Here is a 21,755-nt window from a genome sequence, read left to right as displayed (position 1 = left end):
ATTTTGGCAGCAAATTTCAATTTAGTCTTAGTCTTAGGACTAAAATGGCATTTTAGTTTTAGTCCCATTTTAGTCTTCTGCAAGTGTTTTAGTTTTAGTCGTATTTAGTCGACTAAAAACTCCAGTACATTTTAGTCGACTAAAACTAATTTTAGTCATCTATAATCGAATGGGTGTAGTTCAATTGTAATTTGTAATGCATTATTTAAGCATTTCTCTACAATTTCCAAACTCATTATATACTACTGCTGGTCCTGGAGTGAAAAATCTAATATGTTATTATTTATGGTATTAAGCTTTGAGCATGCACCAGTGTTAATTTTGGCAGCAAATTTCGATTTAGTTTTAGTTATAGTCTTTTGACTAAAATTCCATTTTAGTTTTAGTTGTATTTTAGTCATCTGAATTGTTTTAGTTTTAGTCGTATTTTAGTCAACTAAAATTGTGTTAATTTAGTCGCCGAAAACGTTTTAGTCAGTTTTAGTCAACGAAATTAACACTGGTCTCCAGACCATTTACAGGTTTTGTTTGGGGCAGTACAAAAACCTGGGGGTGATTGTCCCGGTTCCGACTTCGCAACGTTTTCCGGGTTTTTACTCAAACCTGTTTACAGTTCCCAGGGAGGAAGACAAGGTGCGTCCAATCCTGGACCTCACCATTCGAACGTTGATGGCATCCCTGCATTAGGGGGAATTTCTTGCCTCTGTCTACATCAGGGATGCTTACCTTCACAATCCAATATGTGCCGGTCACCAGTGCTTCCTCTACTTTGCCGTAGGAGAGGAGCATTATCAGTTTGCGGCGTTCCCCTCTGGTCTCGCCTCTGCTCCTCGAGTCTTCACAAAAGTGCTAGCATGGTTACGCCAACGGGGGGATCACAGTTTCTCGGCTACTTGGGCGACCTCCTTTTGCGAGCAGAGTCCCCTACTGCTCTGGTGGAAAACCTGGAAATCACCATTCGAACTCCGAGGGAGTTCGGCTGGATCCTGAATTTTCAGAAGTCTGCTCTGGTTCCGTCCACAAAGCTGGACTATCTGGGTCTAATTCTGGACTCAGCCTTAGCCAGAGTGCTCCTTCCTCTGGACAGACTCCAGACATTGCAGACTGCAATTCGCCTCCTGCTGTCAAGCAGATAGTCATCCCTCCGGACTTACATGCGGGTGCTGATGCTGGGCCTGATGGTGTCTATCTTCGAGGCGGTTCCGTTTGGACAGTTCCATTTGATGTCCCTGCAAAGGGAGATTCTGGCCAAATGGGACAAGAAAACACAGTCTCTGGACAATCAGATCCGGCTGAGTCGGGGCATGAAGAAGTCCCTGATATTCATTCTCCGGCGCTTCGGCTGGGAAAATCCTTCTTCCCCTTGTTATGGACACTGGTCACCATGGATGCCAGCCTGTCCGGCTGGGGAGGCTCCCTTGGCAAAAATTCTGCCCAGGCACTACCGATTAATGTCTTGGAACTCCGAGTGATCAGACTGTGCCTGAACTATTAGATGGATCATCTTAAGGGCTTTCCAGTGCGCATTCAATCGGACAATGCCATGGCCGTGGCTTATGTCAATCACCAGGGGGGCACAAGACCTGTCCTGGCGGCTCTGGAGGTAGCCGGCATTCTAAGGTGGGCAGAACGGTTCGTTCCACCCTTCACCGCCGTACACATTCCTGAGTTGGAAAACTGGCAGGCGGGTTACCTCAGTTGGCAGGCGTTGGACCAAGGGGAATGGTTCCTTCGTCTGGACGTGTTTCATCAGTTATGTCTCCGATGGGGCATTCCCAAAGGTAGATCTGTTGGCATCTCGGCTCAACAGAAAAGTGCAGGGGTTAGTGGCTCGGTCACGGGATCCTCTGGCGGATGCCACAGACACACTGGTGGCCCCGTGGGGTCAGTATCGTCTGATTTACACCTTCCCTCATCTCAAGCTTCTGCCAAGACTTCTACGCAGGATCAAAGCAGAAGGGATTTCAGTCATCTTAGTGGCTCTGGACTGGCCTCGCTAGGCTTGGTACGCCGGTCTGGTGCGGCTGGTCGCTGACGTTCCTTGGAAGATTCCTCTCAGGGAGGATCTGCTGTCCCAAGGACCAATCTTCCATCCTGCTTTACAGTCGCTTGTTTTTACGGCTTGGCTGTTGAACGCCAGGTGCTGATGGATAGAGGTTTGTCTGGGTCAGTGAATCCAATGCTGTTAAAAGCTAGGAAATCTACTTCTAGGAAGATCCATCATCATAGGTGGAAGATGTACATTGCGTGGTGTGAGTCTCTTGAGGTTCATCCTCGCTCCTTCTCGCTGGTTCGGATCTTGACGTTCCTTCAACGGGTGGTTGAACAGAAATTGGCCTTGAGTACCATCAAGGGCCACGTTTCCGCTTTGGCTGTCTCCTTCCAAGGACCCTTGGCCACAGAACTCACTATTTGTGCTTATGGATGGACCTCGGAAGGGGTTGTCCACTTCCTCTGCGACTATTTTCAGATGGTTCAGACAGACGTCAGGTTCCTCCTTTCCCTCTCAAGGCGCAATCTACTCGGGCACTTAGTGCCTCCTGGGCCTTCAGGCGTTAGTGACGCAAGTTTGCAAGGCGTCCACCTGGTCGTCGGTGCACACTTTCACAAAGTTCTATGAAGTGGATGTGTTGGCATCTGCAGATGCTTCTTTTGGCCGCAAGGTTTTGCGGGCTGCTGTTTAGAGGACTTGATCCTCTTTGAGAGGGTGTATTGTTGTTTATTTCAGGTGGGCTCCAGTTGTTGTGGTTGAGCTACTGTTGCCTGGTTGGCTACTGTTTAGCCTTGGAAATTTTTTTGCTGTTCCCATCCCTCATGTTTAACACTGCTTTGGGACGGCTCAATGGTTATGAAGATCAGGAGCTGTGTCCGTCAATAAACGAAAGCGAAAATGAGATTTTTGACTTAACGTAAAATCAATTTTTTTGATATTCATTGACGGACACAGCACCCACCCCTCTGTGGAGTTGTAATTCTTCTGACATTGCTTGTAACAAAACGGAGTACCTATAGCAGAGAGGGGTATATATCCCCTGGGACTGCCCATTGGCGTAGCCAGATTCTTTTTCTCTTACGTCCTCCGACAGTCGCCGTCCCCTCCAAGTCCTCACCAATGGGTATTGACCTTTTCTCCGTAGGAGTAGCTAGGCAACAAGAATTGTTAATACAAAAGCTTTTAGCATAGACACACCCCTAAGGGCTGTCCCCTCAGTCAATACCTCCCTGCACCAGCATTCCCAACTCAGTTTTATCTTGCCTAGCTTAGGAGTAGCTGGCTTTCCTGTGCTGGGGCTCAGTCTCAGCCTTCTACCCTTTTTTTGATTTTATTTCAAGTATTATGTCAAGTATCTTTTCTTTACTAGCTGTTATTTTGTCAGCTTTAGTTTTAGGGATCTTCGGATGAAGAATCGTCATGCGGAGCTGGATCTCGGACTGGCCGCCCTGGATCCCAGGGCTGAGAGCCAGATGGATCCCCAGCCTGCCATCGAGCGTTCAGCTTAGGTTTGCCCTGGCACATTGAACGACCCATCCCTGTTCGCTGCAGGGATGCTGCCTGTGAGGTGGCTACCTCACTGGACGCCATACTGCGGTCTATGGCTGCAGTTCACCAGCGTCCTGGCTGCGGCACTCCCTGTCTGCCTTGATAGCGGTTTGCCGCTGGAGACGGCTCCCCACGCCTTCTGGTACGGTAAGCACCTTCTGTGTGGGGACCTTCTGTGTGGGTGTCAGTCTGTGGCTGTGTAGTACCCCCCATGTCTGTGTAACTGCGGGCTCCCTGTCAGATCCCTGTGTGGCTGCACTGCCCGTGGGCTGCGAGGGGGGGCCATCCTGCTCTGCTGTGAATTGTGCTCTGGGGGCAGTTTTGTGTGCAGACGTGTGTGTGCGGTGGTCGCTGCGGCGATCCGTCATTTTCTTTGCCTGAATGCTGTGACCGGCCCTGTCCCTGTGCAGCGCCGTGTTTTGGCGCCATTCGCCGCCATTTTGGCGGGCGGTGCTCGTCTGAGCACATGTCGGCACCATTTTCCTGTAGCCTTCTCCCCCAGCCGAGCGGCCATTTTGCCGGAGCCTTCATAGGCTATAGCAGTCAGCCAGCATTGCATCACTTCCTCTTTCTCTGGGAACAGCGATCGGTGACAGCAGCCTGTTGTGCTCTCTCCAGGTTTTTACCTTCTTGTCCTGACATTCCTTGCTCAGTGTTTTCTATCCCTGCGGGGTCGGTGCATACAGTAGTGTGCGGTGGGCTGCGCTCGCCGTGGCATTAAAGGGCCAGTACCTTTATTACTTTTCTGTGCTGGGGCATGGGGGACCAGGGGGCTGCTGCACCCCCCGAGGGGGCCGATCTGACCGCTGTAGTGGCTTCCTTAGTGTCTCAGGTGCAGATGCTGATGGCTGAACGATCCGCAAAAAGGGCCAGGGTGTCCATTTCCTCTGATTCAGAGGGCGATGTGGCTGCTGTGGCTGGCGTACCCTTCTCGGGGTCCCGCTCATCTTTGGACCTTCTGGGGTCCGAGGGGGAGGCAGAGGTGGAGGGGGTTGATGTTTCTCCCCCTGGCTCGCCTGAAGAGCTTGCACTCATGAATGAGCTGATTGCTTCCATAAAAGATAACTTGCACCTGGAGGATGAGCCTACTCCTCCTGCTAGGGTGTCCTCCTTTGGAACGCAGAGGACTCACAAATCAGCGCAGGTTTTTCCCTGTCCTGCTGAATTTCACCAAACGGTTAATGAACAGTGGAGCAATTTAAAGAAGCCCTTTACTGTGCCAAATAAGTTTAAACTGCTTTATCCGTTTGCGCCGTCCACCGACGAGCGTTGGTGTGTGGCGCCTCAGGTGGATCACGCGGTGGCCATTTTGAACAAGGCTACTGCGGTGCCTTCTGAGGATACCCCGGTTTTCCGGGACCCTACGGACAGGAGAATGGAGTCTCTTGCCCGTCATGCCTATATGGTTGCTGGTTCTATGCTGAAGCCTATTTTTGCTTCCATTATGGCGGCGCAGGCTGTTGCAGATTGGACTAAGATGCTCAGGCGCACCTTGGTGGCTGATTCAGCTTCGCCTGCCACGTTGGCTATGGTGGACCAGATCCATCAGGGTGTCATGTACCTGTGCGATGCGGACTTGAATTTAGCTGACTTGAATTTAGCTCCCTTGGCTGCGCGCCTGTCCAGTGTGGCGATACTGAACCGTCGTCTGATTTGGCAGAAGAATTGGTCGGTCGACCAATCTTCTCGCAAGACGCTGGCGGATTTTCCCTACGCGGGTTCTCGCCTTTTTGGCGAGGCTTTGGATACTCTGATAAAAGGGGTTACGGGGGGCAAGAGTACTCTCCTGCCCCAGTCTCACAAGCATAAGTCTTTCCGTGGTAAACGGAATTCCTCGTCTAGGCCCTCTCAGGGGTCCTTTCGTGCCTTTCGTCACAATCCAAGGGCAAGCCCTTCAAAGGCCAAGGCTCCCAGAAGAAGCCGTGGGCAGGGAAGCAGAAGTCCGGCCAGTCTGGGTCAACTTCCCACACCACTTCCGCCTGAAGGGGCGCCCTCACCCGTTTCTGGGGTGGGGGGACGTCTGCGCGGTTTCCTACAACCTTGGCTGACCCGCATTCGGGGACAGTTGGGTTCAGGAAATCGTTCGATCTGGTTACAAGATCGAATTTCTCTCTCGGCCGGCGGGCAGATTTTTTCCCTCGAATCTTCAGCTGTCTCCAGAGCGCTTGCAGGATCTGCACCTGGCGGTGCGGGACCTGCGGGCCCAGGGGGTGGTGGTTCCGGTGCCTCATCGGGACAGACTTCGGGGGTTTTACTCCAATCTGTTCACTCTGCCCAGAAAGGAGGGCAAGGTGCGTCCGATTCTGGACTTGAAAGCTCTGAACCGCTTTGTGCGGGTTCGCAAGTTCCGCATGGAATCCCTGCGCTCAGTGGTGGCTGCCCTGAGTCCGGGGGAATTCATGGCCTCCATCGATCTGAAGGATGCGTACCTGCACATCCCCATTTTCGAGGGTCACCAGAGGTACCTTCGATTCGCCATTGCGGAGGATCATTACCAATTCGTGGCGTTGCCTTTCGGTCTCGCTTCGGCTCCGCTGGTTTTTACCAAGGTGCTGGCGCTGGTTCTGGCCCCGTTGCGAGCACGGGTCATTGCTGTCTTGGGGTATCTGGACGATATCCTGATACGGTCGAACGCCAGTCAGAGCCTGGTGACCGACCTGTCCACCACGATGCGGACTCTGCAGGAGTTCGGTTGGACTATAAACATTCCGAAGTCGACTCTGCGTCCTTCGGTTCGTCTTCCCTACTTGGGAATGATTCTGGACTCTCTCCAAGCGAAGGTTTTCCTGCCGGAAGACAAGCTTCGGACTCTTCAGGACGAGGTCAGGTCCCTCAGGGACAACCGGCACTCGTCTCTCCGGACGTGCATGAGATGTCTAGGGTTGATGGTCTCGGCCTTCGAGGCGATCCCTTTTGCCCAGTTTCACATGCGAGGTCTCCAAGCGGAGATTCTTGCCGAGTGGGAAGGGCGGCCGCAATCCCTGGATCTGCGGATCTCGTTGAGCCACTGCACCAGAAGGGATCTTCTGGGGGGGCTCCAGTCCCCGGCGGTGTCGGGGGGCAAGTCTTTTCGTCCGTTATTGTGGACGGTGATCACCACGGATGCCAGCCTGTCGGGCTGGGGTGGTGTTATGGGCGTTTTGTCCGCCCAGGGAACCTGGTCGGAGGAGGAGTCCTCCCTTCCGATCAACATTCTGGAATTGAGGGCGATAAAGCTTTGCCTTCTACGATGGACGGACCGGCTTCGGGGCCGTCCAGTTCGGGTTCAGACGGACAATGCCACCGCGGTGGCCTACGTCAACCATCAAGGGGGCACCAGGAGTGCCCGAGCGGCTCGGGAAGTAGCCGACATTCTGTCTTGGGCCGAGACGCACGTCCCGGCGATAACGGCAGTCCACATTCCGGGGGTGGAGAACTGGCAGGCGGACTATCTGAGTCGCCAGACCCTGGACCAGGGAGAATGGTCCCTTCACCCGGATGTCTTCCAGATGTTGTGCGCGAAGTGGGGTTCCCCAGATGTGGACCTGTTCGCGTCTCGTCTGAACAACAAGGTGGAAAGGTTCGTGGCAAGGACGCGCGATCCTCGGGCAGACGCCTCAGACGCGTTAGTGGCGCCCTGGCATCAGTATCGTTTGATGTATGCCTTTCCGCCGATTCAGCTGCTGTCCAGGCTCCTTCGCAGGTTGGCCTCGGAACCGCACACGGTGATTCTGGTGGCACCGGACTGCCCTCGCCGGTCTTGGAACGCAGACCTCGTAAATCTGGCAGTCGACGCTCCGTGGCGTCTGCCGCTTCGAGAAGACCTTCTGTCTCAAGGACCGATATTCCATCCTGCTTTACAGTCGCTGGCTTTAACGGCCTGGCTGTTGAAAGCCAGGTCCTGAAGGATAGGGGTCTCTCCCCTGAGGTCATTCCCACTTTGATCAAGGCTAGGAAAGCCTCTTCGGGTAAAATTTACTACCATACTTGGAAAGCGTATTTTGCCTGGTGTGAGTCCAGGGGGTATTCCCCTCGCTCATACTTGTCAAGAGTGTTGGCTTTCCTCCAAACTGGAGTGGACCAGCGCTTGGCGTTGGCCACGATTAAGGGTCAGATTTCTGCGCTGGCCGTTCTCTTTCAACGCCCTGTGGCGTCTAATTCATTGGTTAGCACCTTTGTTCAGGGGGTGCGACATTTGGCCCCTCCTAGGAGGGAACCTTTGTCTCCATGGGACTTGAACTTGGTTCTGTCCGTGTTACAACAGGCTCCTTTTGAAAAGATCAGGGAGATCTCGTTGTCTCTGTTGTCCAAGAAGGTTGCCTTTTTGGTGGCGATCACTTCGGCTCGCAGGGTGTCGGAGCTGGCGGCTTTGTCCTGCAGCTCTCCCTACCTGGTGGTTCACAAGGATAAGGTGGTCCTGCGACCTAACCCATCCTTTCTTCCGAAAAGGATCTCGGATTTTCACCTTAATGAAGACATTGTCTTGCCTTCGCTCTGCGCGAAGCCTAAGCATCCGAAGGAGGTTGCCTTACATTCCTTGGATGTTGTCCGGGCGATCAGGGTTTACCTGTCATCCACTAAATCCTTTCGCAAGTCGGATTCCCTCTTTGTCCTTCCTGAGGGACCTCGGAAGGGCATGGCGGCGTCGGCGGCGACCATCGCCAAATGGATCAGACAGATCATTGAGCAAGCCTATGCCTTGAAGGGGAAGGTTCCTCCTTTCCCTGTGAAGGCGCACTCTACCAGATCTTTGAGTACGTCTTGGGCTTACCGTCATCAGGCTTCTGTGGCCCAGGTGTGTAAGGCGGCGACTTGGTCGTCCGTTCACACCTTCTCAAAATTCTATAAGGTGGATGTTAAGGCATCGGCTGATGCCTCCTTTGGCCGTAAAGTTCTCAGTGCGGCAGTCTCTTAGGGACCCTTGTTTTTTGTGGGCCCTTGGTTATTGGGGTGTTTTACCCCTGGGTTACTTGTTTTCCTGGGTTGTTGCTCCTGTTGAGCATGTTTTTCCTGTTGCCCAGTTGGTTCTCTTACTGTGGTAAGGTTCCTTTCTCTGATGTGGGTACTGCGTTGCCTTTTTCTACGGTTGCATCTCCCACCCCTCATGTCTACACTGCTTTGGGACGTCCCATTGGTGAGGACTTGGAGGGGGCGGCGACTGTCGGAGGACGTAAGAGAAAACGGAATTTTTGTAAAATCTTACCGTAAAATTCCTTTCTCTGAGTCCTCCGACAGTCGCCACCCCCCGCCCCTCTTTTGGGGGTTTTTATGTACTCTACTGCTGTGCTACCAAAACTGAGTTGGGAATGCTGGTGCAGGGAGGTATTGACTGAGGGGACAGCCCCTAGGGGTGTGTCTATGCTAAAAGCTTTTGTATTAAGAATTCTTGTTGCATAGCTACTCCTACAGAGCAAAGGTCAATACCCATTGGTGAGGACTTGGAGGGGGCGGCGACTGTCGGAGGACTCAGAGAAAGGAATTTTACGGTAAGATTTTACAAAAATTCCGTTTTCTGCCTAGTGTCCTACTCCTGTAGGGGACAGTATAACCCAGTGGTTATGAAGATCAGGAGCTTTGTCCGTCAATGAACATCAGAGAAATGGATTTTACAGTAAGTCAAAAATCCCATTTTCTACTCACTTTCCCCCTGGTGAGGACACAGATGAATATAAAAATCTGCCCACTTCATTCAAAAGTAAAAAAAAAAACGTTTTGGCTGAAGTCCTCTTTTCACAAAGTGTGTGGTTTAGTGTAATCCATATGCCAGATACAACAGATACTCTGTTGATTACAAACTGCTGAGATGATCTGCAGCATAATAAGCCACCAGTGGGCCTTCTTTTAAATTGATTACTTTTTGTTTTCATCACACTTCAACCAATGTTATCGCCTAAAATGTCTTCAAGTTTCTTCAAATATATAATGGAAACCTGAGGAGTTTGAAGAGAAGTAAAAGGAAATACCAGAAAGTATGCAGCTTAAAGTATAAATAAATGCAGAACATTTTTTCTAGTTTTGGATAGAGTGTAGAGTTTGTATTGTGTCCCCGTTAGGGATATTCACCTTCTCTATTTGTCCTGTTTACCATTTTCATTGAAAGTGAATGTAAAGGAAAATCAAAAATGTTCTGTTGTCCCCAGAACAGGAATAGAGGAAACATGGGGACTCTAGTTCTGGTAACCCGGAAGCCCCAAGGGACTTTTATTATTTGCAGGGATTTCTTCTCACTTCCTGATAATTATTCTACATTAAGTGAAAGCTCCTTCTCCAGCCCCCCCATTGGTGGTGGGACATTCCGCACGTTCAGTTGTCATCTGAGCATCACTGTGAATGATACCTGTGTCATCTGCTTTTCTTTTACGGACACTTCTATCTGGACTTTTGTTGTTTTTTTTACCATTTTTGGTGTATTTTGTTTCGTGGTGCACTTTTTGTGCCACGTTTATAACATTGGGGGTCTTTTCATTTGGATTTTTGAACTTCACTAATAGTGTTGTATGTTTATACACTATGTTTAGGAGAGACCTAGATTTATTGGTCATTCTTCCACACTTGTTTATTTTATTTATTCTTTTAGTGTCTCACTTTGTAGAGCACTTACACACTTGTTTAGCGCACCTGATATTTTTGTTATTTACAAGCTAATGAAGATTGTCCAGCGATGTCCATGGTCCTGTCTAACAAAATCATATGCTTGCTATACAAAGGTTTTTATGCTTTACCTCTGCTCAAATTATAAGACTTTGCAAAAGCAACTTGTGCTTTGAAAGTCGTGACACCTTTCTAGCTGTTTATGTTGTATTACAGTTCTAGCACTGTCACAATGCAGACCTGATGTGCTGAAAGCCTCAGTAATAATCCCCTATCTGCACCCTTATTGCTTCTCCATAGTCTTTTCAGACTATGGTTAAGAAAGCCCACTAGCTTGCACCCAGAGTCTGAGGGATAAGGGCACAGGTGAAATGTCGTTTACAAAGGGGCACAACCTATTAACACATCTATGTGGTGTATTTTAACAACTCGCACTAGCCTAACATGCATAGCTTGAAGAGAAATTAATTTAGCTATTTTCAGAATTGCTTCATAATCATTAACGTGTTAGTGGCTTTAAGATTTGCATATAACATTTTTGCCTATCTCTCTGGATCCACTAATAATTCTGACAAGTGGACTTTTGCTTATGCTTTTATTTTTCATCATCTGTTGTATTTCAGATGTTCACATTTTGATAGGATGTTTCTTATAATCCTGCTTTAGTTGCCCCCCCCCCCCCACCTCTATTTCCCTTTCTTCATAATATGATAACATTTACTGTGCCTACTTTACCTACCTTCTAATTTTTTTTTTTCCATTGTATTACAGGATGCCATCCTATTTTACATTCCACAAATTGTTCAGGCTCTACGGTATGACAAGGTAAGTGTTCTTTCTTGCATTGAAAGTCTGCCCCGTCACCTGCCATTCACCAAATTCTGAGTATCCCAGTGTACAGAATTTTGCTTGCAATGCATTATTGTTCTACAATCTATCATAAACAGAACTGTCCTGTCTTGAGGCCACATTCTCGTTAATGCAATTAAAACTGTGTAGGAGGCAGAAAAAAAATCTAGCTTTTGCATTAAAAAATCTAGGCAAAATCTTCAACATTTGTCCTATATTTGGGAAGTAGGTAATTTTTTGTTTTAATGTAAAAGCTTTGCTCATGTTACTTTTCTGTATTCTGAAATCCACTAGCTAATTAAGAATGTTTCCCCTTTCAGCAAGGTTATTAGTATATGGTTCCATGCTAACTACATTTTTAAACTGCCCAATATTTCATAATCCAAAATTATGGATCTACATGTTTTTATCTGGGCCTCGGGCCTCCCAAGCCCCTTAGCTTGTAGAAGTCACATGACCTGTTGTGGAAGTTATAATGCCTTTTTCTTCAAAAAGTAAATATAATCACCTATTTTAAGTCAATTTGGCTGGAGGATGGTGGTGTTTTGATGTTATGAGAGCTATATACATATGAGAGGTTTTCTTTAAACTAGCCTAAAATAAATATGTAGGCTGCAGACCACCTCCTGACCATGGTTGTTACCTGTCATACATTGGTGACCTAGGAACAAATTTGTAGATAAGAAGTTCTGACTTAACTTACTGTATACTTGTACTGGCATGTTGCAAAAAAAAAAAAAATTAATCCATAAATATGCAGGTAACCAGCATTTTATTAACCGGTTGCCAACCGCCGCACGACTATTTACTGCGGCGGTCAGCCCCGGCCAGGCAAAGGGACGTAGATCTACGTCGCTTGCCTGTCACTTCCTTGTGAGCCAATAGCGGGCGAGCGCGTGCCTGCCGCGGCTCGTTCACAAGGGAAGTCACTCGACCAATTGTCGGTGCAGAGGGAGAAAGTCAGGCGGCTGATGTAAACAAGCCGCCTGTCATTCTCCCCTGTGTAGAAACACTTATCACACGGTTCTACTATGTAGGACCGTTGATCACTGTTCCTACACTAGTAGCCACAGCCAATCACAGTAAAAAGCACGCCCCTAGGGACACACTTAACCCCTCCCTCCCCAATAAAGTTAACCCCTTCCCTGCCAGTGTCATTTTACAGTAACAGTGCATATGTATAGCACTGATTACTGCAGTAATGTCACTGGTAACCCCAAAAGTGTCAAAAATGTCAGTCAAGGGTCCGATCTGTCCGCCGCAATGTCGCAGTACCGCAAAAAAAATCGCAGATCCTCGCCATTATGCGTTAAATAAAAACACCAAAAATGACCGAAATCTTTCCCTTAGTAAACGCAATAACTTTTGCGCAAACCAATCAAAATACGCTTTTTGCAATTTTTTTTACCAAACATATGTAGCAGAAAACAAATTGGCCAAAAATGTTAAAAAATTTTGATTTTTACATTTTTTTGGGGGGGAATTTCATATAAAAAAATGTGAGAAATATTGTTATTTTTGCAAAATTTACGCTCTTTTTTTGTTTATAGCGCAAAAAGTAAAAATCGCACAGGTGATCAAATACCACCAAAAGAAAGCTCTGTTTGTGGGGAAAAAGGACGTCAAATTCGTTTAGGTATAGCGTCGCACGACTGCGCAATTGTCCGTTAAAGTCATGCAGTAAAAAATCGCAAAAAAAACCCTGGTCAGGAAGGGGGTAAAATCTTCCGGGGCTTAAGTGGTTAAAGAGGCATCAAAGGCAGCCTACACATTTTTCTTGTGAAAATCTGCTTAAAGCAAACTTCTGGTGGCCTACACAAACATAAGAAGTCTCTTTTAGGAGTGTTAAGTTGGCCATAGATGTTTCATTTTTTCTTTCAGCCAGTGGACTTAACAAAGAAAAACAAACTGGTTCCTCCATGCACAGAAACTAGATGGATGGAGGAATCCCTCCCTGCCAGGACATTGCATTCTTTTATTTTAACAATCATTTTTATTGAGAAAAAGGAGGAAAATATTATATCACAATACAAAGGTTTTGCATATATTGGAGAAAACAATAACACAATTACAACTTATCGAGTGTGCAAGCAATTGTATTAAATAAATATTGTAAATAAATATAGTAAATAAGTGATACGTATAAATTTTCCAGTGACTAAAATATAGGACCCTGAGTTAATATAGGAGTTAATATGAGGGGTTGGGCCTGTGACCCCAAATGGGCTCAATCTGTGATCAGACCCCTGCATTTTTTAAATTAAAGGCCTTAGGCTCCATGTACACGGGACGTTGTTAAAAGACCCTTTGAATGCTGGAATTTTTAGGACGTTTGAAACGTCCGTTCGGTCGCGTTTGTACCCGCGTTTAGCGGCGTTTGCGGGCGTTTGCGTTTAGAAGCGTTCCTAGAGGTCAAAAAAATGATTCCCCTTTAAAATGGAAAAACGCGAACGCTAAACGCGGGTCATCGCGTTCGGACACGTTTATGCGTTTGAAACGCCGGGAAACACACGTTCGAACGCAAATAATTGCGTTCTAAAAACAGTCCCTGAACGCAACTGCCTGCAAATGACTGTAAACAACCTGGTGTACATGGACAGATAAGAAAAAATGTAGATGGGTTCAGGGGCTTCTGAAAAAAACGCCCAACTGCTCGTGTACATGGAGCCTTAAACAAGGAGGCCTCCTTAGAAAGTATACATTCAATACCAGAACATAAACAAAAAACATTAACAAAAAAATACTGAATTTGCAAAATTTCCTATTATCCTGTTCCATGATGCTAGATTGTATGTGATGAGGCCTGAGAATAGTTTCTCCATACGTCCCACTTCTTGTGATAGGTACCGTATGTGCATTATGCTTTTTGTAGGCAATCCAATTCTTAAAGTTTCTCAAAATTACACTCTAGCAACTACTGTCTCCAGTTTAGGTATATTTGCAGACTTCTACTCTTTAGCTATGAAGATTCGAACTGCAAACAGGATGTGTAATACTATGGTCCTAACCAGGACCTTGCATTCTGACAGCAGGACTCCGCTGATCAACAATAGTTTTCCAACTTGTATGTTTGACAGAAGCCCATCTAACAATCCGCTTCTGTCAAACAATGGCCACACTCTGAACAAAATTTGGATGGTCCCTCCTGAACTGACAAAATCGATCAATGGCCAGCTTTATTTTATTGTGTGCTGTTTTGGTTTGTGGATTTTAATGACACAAAGTTTGGTATACACTTAGATGGGTTATGTCCGGGAATACATACTATGGGCAGCTGCAAAATCCCAGCTTCTTGCTCATCAGTTTATATGGAACATGAAGACCAACATTTTTTTAGACGAAGAAGCACATCAGAAGGATCGTAAGTAAATAATTACTTTGTTTTCTTTGTACAAAATTATCTCAGATAATCTACCCCATTCATTAGAGAGAGTGATACAATTGTGCTCATAAGTTTACATACCCTGGCAGAATTTATGATTTCTTGTCCCTTTTTCCGAGAATATGAATAATAACACCAAAACTTTTCTTTCGCTCATGGTTAGTGTTTGGCTGAAGCCCTTTATTATCAATCAACTTTGTTTACTCTTTTTAAATAAAATGACAACAGAAACTACCCAAATGACCCTGATCAAAAGTTTACATACCCTGGTGATTTTGGCCTGATAACATGCACACAAGGCTTAAAGTGGTTCTAAAGGCAGAAGTTTTTTATATCTTGATGCATTCAATGCATTAGGATAAAAAACGTTCTGAATGCAGCAGCCCCCCTAATACTTACCTGAGCCCCATCTCGATCCAGCAATGTTGCACAAGAGGCTCGGCTGTCCATTGGCTGACAATCAAAGTCAGTAAGCCAATGAGGAGAGAGAGGGGGCGGGCCGGGGTGCAAAACCTTCTCTGAATGAACACACAATGCAGCAGATCGGCTCCCCATAGCAAGCTGCTTTCTGTGGGGGCTTTTGGGAGAAGGGAGGGGCCAGAAGCGCCAGTGGGGGGCCCTAGAAGAGGAGGATCTAGGGTGCTCTGTGCAAAACCACTGCACAGAGCAGGTAAGTATAACATGTTTGTTGTTTTTAAACAAAAAAAAACAAAACAGACTTTAGTATCACTTTAGGTTGCTAAGCTTTAGCATTTCTGTTAAGCTAGAGATCATTCCATTTGACTGCAATTTTGTGTTCTGCCAACAGAAAATAATGGTGGTTATGGCACATAATGATCTTTATAGCTTAGTAAATTAAGCCTTTTGGGCAGCGTATACACAGGATGTCACAGCAGAGTCGCAGGTTGGAAACACAGCCCAGAAATGGTTAGCCCATACCAGTGATATTTCCATACATCTACATCCAAGGTCTATATGAATATCTAAAGACAAACCCTTTTAGTTTTGGATAGATTGGAGAAAGGTTTAAACTCCAAGTTTTGTTTTTTCTTGCTCCTCTCGTATCACATAGAGAAGAATTACATTTGCTTGTCCCAAAGACACAATATGAAGTAAGAGGAAATCTCTCCAAAATAAGTAAACAAAACCCCCCTTTGACAGTTGTAACTGGGTTAAGTGTCCCCAACAAAAGATTAACTATTGCTGTTCTAGTGACAACTAAAAATACATGGGTAAATCTCTCCTAAGAGGACACATCTGTAAAAACCTGACAGACCCCATCACCACTCAAAAACAATATACTTTACATTTTAATGAAGTGCATGAACGTTGGGGTGGCTAGAGGTTTATTTATTGTGCATTTATCTAGTTAGGGTTTATTGAGCATCTATCTAGTTAGGGTTTATTGTGCATCTATCTAGTTAGGGTTTATTGTAGGGCTGCACGATATTGGGAAAAAAAGTACATTGCGATATTCGTTTTTCAACGCAATATATCGCGATATTTAACTGGGTGGAATGCAGAAGACACTGACAGTGTGGATTAGGCAGAGTCGGGACTCACAGTGGTGGCAGGAGGTAGAAGAATCCCCCCGAGTCCCGACTTCTCCCTGCCTAATGCTGTAGAGCGGCTGCTAAGAGTTCTATGCAAGGGGGGATTGCTGAACAAGGTGAGAGAGTTGCAGTCTGCTGTGGATCTGTGTCCCCCTGTGCAGCCAAGATGGCGGTCGGCACAGCTTGCTGAGGGATATGAGTACCTTTTTGTGAAGATTAGGAGGTCTGTGTATGGCTTTGGGGGCACCCGGGGGATGGAGGCAAGTCCCAAATGAGTGCGGAGTAAGTAGGCCTTACCGGGAACCACGAACGCGCGATCGTGCTCCGATCTAGGCAAGGCCGCGGCTTCTGTGCCTGTGTAGGCCTCAACTCTGCGCTCCTCAGAACGGAGTCTTTCCTCCGCGATACTGAGCAGTATTGGTCTCTGGTGCCTCGATGGGTCTCCCCAAGCTGTTTTTTCTCGCTGAATAGGGGAGATTTAGGAGAATTGCTGAGGATTCTGTACGGCGGTATCGGAGCTCTCACAAGCCGCGTCCGTCCCGCACGTCTTCCGGCCATGCCCCTAGCCTAATGCTAAATATCGTGTCTTCGGCGATATGAATATCGCCCACACCCGCAGAGCGATAGTCGATATCATATCGACTATCGTTCAGCCCTAGTTTATTGTGCATCTATCTAGTTAGGGTTTATTGTGCATCTATCTAGTTAGGGTTTTGCTTTTTGTTTCTGTACTTTCTGATAGGTAATGAAAGCTTTACAATGTTATAGGAAAGAGGAGCTGCTTAGTTTTTTAATTCTCTATATTTAGTGCTCTACTTCCTAATTGTGGTGCTCATTGCCATTTTGTCCAAATGCATCCTAGCAAAACTTCAAATATAGTTACAAAAAGGGTGATGTTCTAAAAACCTGACTATACAAATATTGTAGTTGCAGCCTTTTAGTTGTCTTTACATTTTAATTCCTTTCATGTGCTCCATGCCTTGCCTGCAGCTGACATTGGAGATCTGCTGGAACAGCTGGTTGAGGAAATTACTGGATCCTTGTCCGGGCCTGCCAAAGATTTCTACCAACGAGAGTTTGATTTTTTCAATGAAATAACCAACGTCTCAGCAATCATTAAGTAAGTCTTTTACACAATTTTTTGTCTTAGGACCTATAGTTACAAGGTAATGGCAGACTTGGGGCCCATTTACACTGCAGTGAAGTGAACTACTATGCAGGCGTTGCAGTGCAATAAACAGATCATTCAGAATGAATGTGCTAAATTTGACAGTCGCATCACAACCACAGGAAACCATGCATGCATGTGTGTGTTATGGAGGTGCTTTAGGTGCCATTGACAATGAATGGCACCACAGTGCACCAAAGCTTGTATTTATACTGTATGTTGTGGCATGTGGCGGCAATAGCCGTGTTACCGCAGTGCAGTGGTGTGAATGGACCCCTTTGTAAAATATGTGACTTGTTTTCCCATCCCTGAGATTATGTATATGCAAGCAAATTGGTTTGTACATGTCTGGGGAAACCGAGTATAATCCATTTACAAGGTTCCCTAGTTCCTTATGCTACAAAATAATACTGGATTAACTTTTGTGTATTGTAATACTGCACAAAACTGGCTGCCATCAACCCCAATGAACCTTATCAGCACACCACAATGTATGCCTGTTTCAGCCGTGTGCTTGCCGTGGTGTACTGCTTAAAAAAAATTGCGGGTGTGCTAAAAATGTTCTGCTGTGTTGAAGGGGCTGCGTTGCTGCAACGCACGTTAAGATTCAATATAAAGCACCAAAAATGTGTAAATTCAGATTAATGCATATGGTCAGTTGTTTTCTTGAATCCAGTGAACACAAAATATTACAAAATAAATGTGAACCTTGATTTTGAATGCCAGATCAGCACAGTTGTTTAAATCTTCTGTTCTGATTTTTTATTAAAATGTTTTTATTTTTTAAGTTGTGTACAGAGCCAGAAGGGTTAGACCCTCTGTAAAGATTTTTTCCCACAGGAACAATCATTATCTCTAATTGTCCTGGTTAACCAAAACACCACAAAAAAATAGTTTGCATTAAATATACATGCTAGGATTTCTAACTATTATTTTTTTGACCCAGACACTTATTTTTTATTAGCAAAAATCTCAAATGCTTCATATTAGGCCATAAAAATTATATTATAAAAATTGAGGATTAGAAAATTGCATTGGATTCTCTACTTTTCTATCTTTTAACCAATAGTATTTGTAAGCATGTATGAATAAATGGGTGTGTGTGTGTGTGTGTATGTATATATATATATATAGTCTACACATCCCTGTTAAAAGTTAGGTTTCTGTGATGTAAAAAAATGACAGATAAATCATTTCAGAACTTTTTCCACCTTTAATGTGACTTTTAAACTATACAACTCAGTTATACAACAAACTAAAATCTTTTAGGTGGAGAGAAGTAAAAATAAAAAAACAAAAATAAACTGTGCGGGGGTGGGGTTTGTACCTGGGGGGGGGCACCTGCCAGGGCCCCAAATCCTGCCTGAATCAGTCCTTGAGGCCTGGTCTCCCAATTCTGGGCCCCTGTATACCTTGTGGTGCCGCCATTTTGTTTTAGCCTGTGTATTCCTATACACGGCGGCCATGTTTGTGTAGTCCATGTCCATTTTCTTGTGGTTTGCCATTGCAAATAGCGGTGGCCATGACGGTGGAGCCCTGTGGGCGGCGATTTACACGATGAGTGCCCCTCCGTATCCCTTGGTGTTGACTGCTGGATCTTTTAGCTTCCTGATCGACGTGTAGTGCAGATTCTCCTGGTGGTTGCAATGCCTGTGTCGGCGGGTGGTGAGTCTGGTTGGGTCCTCTCCCTCTCTGCTGAGGATCGCTCTGTGCCTTGTGGTTGGTGACAGGGTGGTGCTGCCAGTGCAGTGTGGGGGTTGTCCCTTAGCAGTGTGTTACACTTTTTTGTAGGATCCCCCTAGCTACTCATGGAGTCTTTGGAGCACATTTCCCCATCTGATTCCGTCTTTGAGGCTGCGTGGCCCTCCGGGTCTCAACCAACCATCCATACACCGAACGCAGTCCTGGAGTTCCTTGTGGCCCAGGTGGAGGTGGCTTGCTTGTGACGAGGTAGCAACAAGCACCCCAACCTTCCCCTGCCTCTGCTGTCTCATCAGATCCTGAATCCGATTCAGCTGCCGCGGACGTGGGTCACCCTTCTGGGTCTGCGACCACGTGCCTGGAATCCACTGATAGTGAGGATGATTCCTTCACGTCTGCGACCGCACATGAAAAGACGCTGGTGGATGCACTGATTGTATCTATGCGTGAGACCCTGAAGATGGAGGACGCAGCTGAAGCTGCGATGGAGGCGCAGGGTACCCTTTGGGACTCACAAACCATCCATAGCGACAATGTGTTTCCTTTCCTTGCTTATTTTGACAGAATTGTCACTAATGAGTGGGGGTGACCAAAGCGTCCCCATGGGGTTCCTAAGCGCTTTACTAGGTGTTTCCCCTATGAGGAGTTTCTTCTTAAGAAGTGAACTGTGCCACCGGTGGTGGACCCTCCGGTTTCCAGGTTAAACAGGGCAACCATGATTCCTGTTGAAGAGTCCCTGGGCTTTAAGGACCGGGCTGACCGGAAGGTGGAGGCTGTAGCCCACACTATGTTACACCTTAGCTTGTTCAGCGTTGAGGCCGGTATTTACCACTTATCGAGTAGGCTAAGCTTCTACACCGTGACCTTTGTGTCCTTTGGCTCAAATGCTGGTCTGCGGACCAGACTTTTGAAAAGGCCTTGACTGATCTTCCCTTTCAAGAAGATCGCCTGTTTGGAGCTACCCTGGATGACATCATTAAAGGTCTCACAGGGGGGAAGAGTACCTTTCTCTATCGTCCATTGACAGACGCAGCTCCATATCTTCTTAGACCATAGGGTTATGCTCCTCCCATCATGAATAGGACATTATAGGATTCATGAAAAATCGTTCTTGCCAAACCAATCTATTAACCTTCTATGATGAAGTGAGCTGCCACCTAGATAAAGGTAAGCCTGTGGATGTGGTGTATCTGGACTTTGCAAAGGCTTTTGACACCGTTCCCCACAAACGCTTACTGTACAAACTAAGGAAGGTAGGTATGGACCATAAGGTGAGTACCTGGATAGAGAACTGGCTCCAGGGGAGAGTCCAGAGGGTGATGATTAATGGAGAGTACTCGGATTGGGCGGGTGTGGAAAGTGGGGTCCCCCAGGGTTCGGTCCTGGGACCAATCCTGTTTCATTTATTCATAAATGATCTAGAGGAGGGGATATCTAGTACAATCGCAGTATTTGCGGATGATACTAAATTAAGCATGCCAATATCTTCTGGGCAGGATGTGGAAACCTTAAAAGTGGACCTGAACAAAATAACGGGGTGGGCAACTACATGGCAGATGAGGTTTAATGTTGAAAAATGTAAAGTAATGCACTTGGGGGCCAGAAACCAGAAAGCAAGCTACTCACTAGGGGGGGAACTTCTGGGTGAGTCTAGGATGGAAAAAGACTTGGGGGTACTGGTAGACAACAGGCTTGGCAGTGGCATGCAATGCCAAGCCGCTGCAAGCAAAGCCAACAGAATACTGGGATATATAAAAAAGGGGATTCACTCCAGAAATAAAGAGATTATTCTCCCTCTCTACAAGACTCTGGTCCGGCCACATCTGGAGTACGCTGTCCAGTTCTGGCCACCGGTCCTCAGGAAGGATGTGCTGGAATTGGAAAGAGTCCAGAGAAGGGCAACAAAAATAATTAGGGGAATGGAGGACATCAGCTATGAGGAAAGACTACAAGCACTGAACCTATTCTCTCTGGAGAAGAGACGATTGAGGGGGGATATGATATCAATGTACAAATACTGTACTGGCGACCCTAGCATAAGGAACAAACTATTCAGAGTAAGGGAATACAATAAGACACGTGGCCACTCACTAAAACTAGAGGAAAGGCGGTTTAACCTTAAAATGCTTAAGGGGTTCTTCACTGTAAGATCGATAAGGATGTGGAATTCTCTTCCACAAGCAGTCATATCGCCAGGAAGCATTGATAGTTTCAAAAAACTATTAGATGGGCACCTTAGAGACCACAACATACAGGGGTATACAATGTACGGTTAACAGCAAACACACACGCACATCATGGGTTGAACTGGATGGACTGATGTCTTTTTTCAACCTCACTAACTATGTAACTAGGCAGGAAAATGCTTTACCATGCCTATGGGGTTGTCCCTGCAGGCATACCGCCACACACTCTGCTACAGCTTGTTTCTGCCTCGTTTAGGAGTAAGACCTAGTTCTCTAGTTTACTAGTTTAGAGCTCCTGGAGAACTACAAGCAACAGCCGGCTGGCTTTTGGACTGGATAATCTAGATCCTTAAGGTCTGGCCAGCGAGCATGAGCAGGTTATAGTCCAGCACTAGGCCTTGCCACGACAGAGCCCCGATGGATGGGGACAAGCCTGCGAGTGGACAGTCTCGCTATGACGTGATGACCTGGAACGCCCTGAGTCACAACGTACCCTCCTGGGAATGGTCGGACCCTCGGGTGATCCCTCGGTTCCCCTGGCCTCTCAGACATACCAGCCCCCCCCCCCCCAAGTTATTCCTTCCCCTTCCCCTAGTAGGTTCTTACCTTGGGGGCGGTAATATTACAGCCGCTGCAGCATTCCTATGGGGTGTCATGGTGGGGTCTTTTGTTAAAGATCTTCTGATGCCACTTCTCTGGGACCCCCTCTCTGTTGTCCGGGAGACCGCATGGTGCGCTGTGGGGGCCGCCATTTTGCCGGAGATTCAGGCTCATTATTTTCCATTGACAATGTATGGGCAGCCAT

The 21,755-nt window shown here is 46.7% G+C and overlaps 1 protein-coding gene across 2 annotated transcripts in view; it reads left to right on the top strand.

Annotated features, from left to right (window-relative positions):
* Window positions 1-21,755, top strand: part of PI4KA (phosphatidylinositol 4-kinase alpha) — a 293,423-nt gene that overhangs the window by 223,472 nt on the left and 48,196 nt on the right. For both annotated transcript variants that reach the window (XM_082244087.1, XM_082244086.1), the window contains 3 exons: window positions 10,883-10,936; window positions 14,201-14,321; window positions 16,886-17,015. In XM_082244087.1, coding sequence (XP_082100213.1) covers window positions 10,883-10,936; window positions 14,201-14,321; window positions 16,886-17,015 — 305 coding nt within the window. The remainder of the gene's footprint in view (window positions 1-10,882; window positions 10,937-14,200; window positions 14,322-16,885; window positions 17,016-21,755) is intronic.

Source organism: Pelophylax lessonae (assembly GCF_965119305.1).
Source record: "Pelophylax lessonae genome assembly, chromosome: 1".
Lineage (NCBI taxonomy): Eukaryota > Metazoa > Chordata > Amphibia > Anura > Ranidae > Pelophylax > Pelophylax lessonae.
This window is presented reverse-complemented; position numbering and strand designations above follow the sequence as displayed.